Source organism: Ovis canadensis, chromosome 5 (genome assembly GCF_042477335.2).
Source record: "Ovis canadensis isolate MfBH-ARS-UI-01 breed Bighorn chromosome 5, ARS-UI_OviCan_v2, whole genome shotgun sequence".
NCBI lineage: Eukaryota > Metazoa > Chordata > Mammalia > Artiodactyla > Bovidae > Ovis > Ovis canadensis.
In genome coordinates this window covers 21815590-21816908 of record NC_091249.1, presented here as the reverse complement: position 1 = coordinate 21816908, position 1319 = coordinate 21815590, and the positions used below count along the sequence as shown (strand labels likewise).

Below are 1319 nucleotides of genomic sequence, written 5' to 3'. Positions count from 1 at the left end.
TCAGGATCTATGGAGAAAGAGCTTGCTGAGGAAGGTCTTCTTCACGGCTTCCTTCAGCTCCTTGTTCCTGAGACTGAAGATAATGGGGCTCAGGAAGGGAGTGAGGGCCGTGTAGGTGATGCCCATCAGCGTGTCTCCTTCCAGAGACTGGGGACCCTTGGGCTTGAAGTAGATGACAGAGGCAAAGCCGTAGTGCACAACCACCACGGTGAGGTGGGACGCACACGTGGAGAAGGCTTTGTGCCGGCCCTCGGCTGAAGGGATCCTCAAGATGGCGGCCACGATGAAGGCGTAAGAGAGCAGGATGAGGAGACCACAGCCCAGCAGGGCAGCGATACACACCAGGCCCACGCCCATGGCCACGGTAGAGATGTTGTCCCCACAGGCCAACTTCACTAGCGGAGGCACGTGGCAGAAAAAATGGTGGATCACATGAGGGCCACAGAAGGGGAGGTGGAAAACGATAGATGTCACCAGAAACCCCATGACTGAGCCTCCAGCCCAGGACCAGGCCACCAGGCAGGCGCAGCCCCGGGGGCTCATGAGCACGTTGTAGCGCAGGGGGTGGCAGATGGCCATGTAGCGGTCGTAGCCCATGACGGTGAGCAGGAAGGAGTGGGTGAAGCCAAACATGAAGGAGAAGAGCATCTGGCTGGCACAGGCCCTGAAGGAGATGGAGCGGTCGGTGGAGAGCAGGTCGGCCAGCATGCGCGGGATGATGGCGAAGGTGTAGAGGACCTCGGAGGTGGAGAGGGCGCACAGGAAGAGGTACATGGGGGTGTGGAGGCTGCGCTCCCTCCAGACGGTGGCCATGATGAGCAGGTTCCCCAGCAGCGTGAACAGATACATCAGCAGGAACAGAAGGAAGAACATCAGCTGAAGGTGGGGGAAGGTGGAGAAGCCGATGAGGATGAATTCAGTCACTGCTGAGAAGTTGGCTCCTTGCATGGAGGCTGTTCCTGAAGTGAGGTGTGACATAGAGAGGTCAGCTACTGGATGGAGGGAGGTTGTCAACTTCCATCACTCCTGGCTCTACCCCAGGGGCTGCTCCTGATAAATGACAGGTGACATTGGCTGAGTCCTACTCTGTGAAGTGAAAGTTGCTCAGTAATGTCTGACTCTTTGCGACCCCATGGACTGTAGCTTGCTAAGTTCCTCTGTCCTCTGTCCATTGAATTCTCCAGGCCACAATACTGGAGTGGGTAGCCATTCCCTTTGCCAAGGGATCTTTCCAACACAGGAATCAAACTCATTGCAGGAGATCAAATCTGCATTGCAGACGGATTCTTTACCAACTGAGCCACCAGGGAGGCCCTCCT

The 1319-nt window shown here is 56.6% G+C and overlaps 1 protein-coding gene across 1 annotated transcript; it reads right to left on the bottom strand.

Moving 5' to 3' along the window:
* On the bottom strand, nt 1-948 carry LOC138441663 (olfactory receptor 10H1-like). The gene has a single exon (XM_069592761.1). The coding sequence runs from the start codon at nt 946-948 to the stop codon at nt 1-3; it is 948 nt and encodes a 315-aa protein (XP_069448862.1).
* Between the last annotated feature and the right edge of the window lie 371 nt (nt 949-1319).

Excerpts from the sequence above, each read along its gene's own strand:
- LOC138441663 (XM_069592761.1), bottom strand. The coding sequence starts at position 948 with ATGCAAGGAGCCAACTTCTCAGCAGTGACTGAATTCATCCTCATCGGC.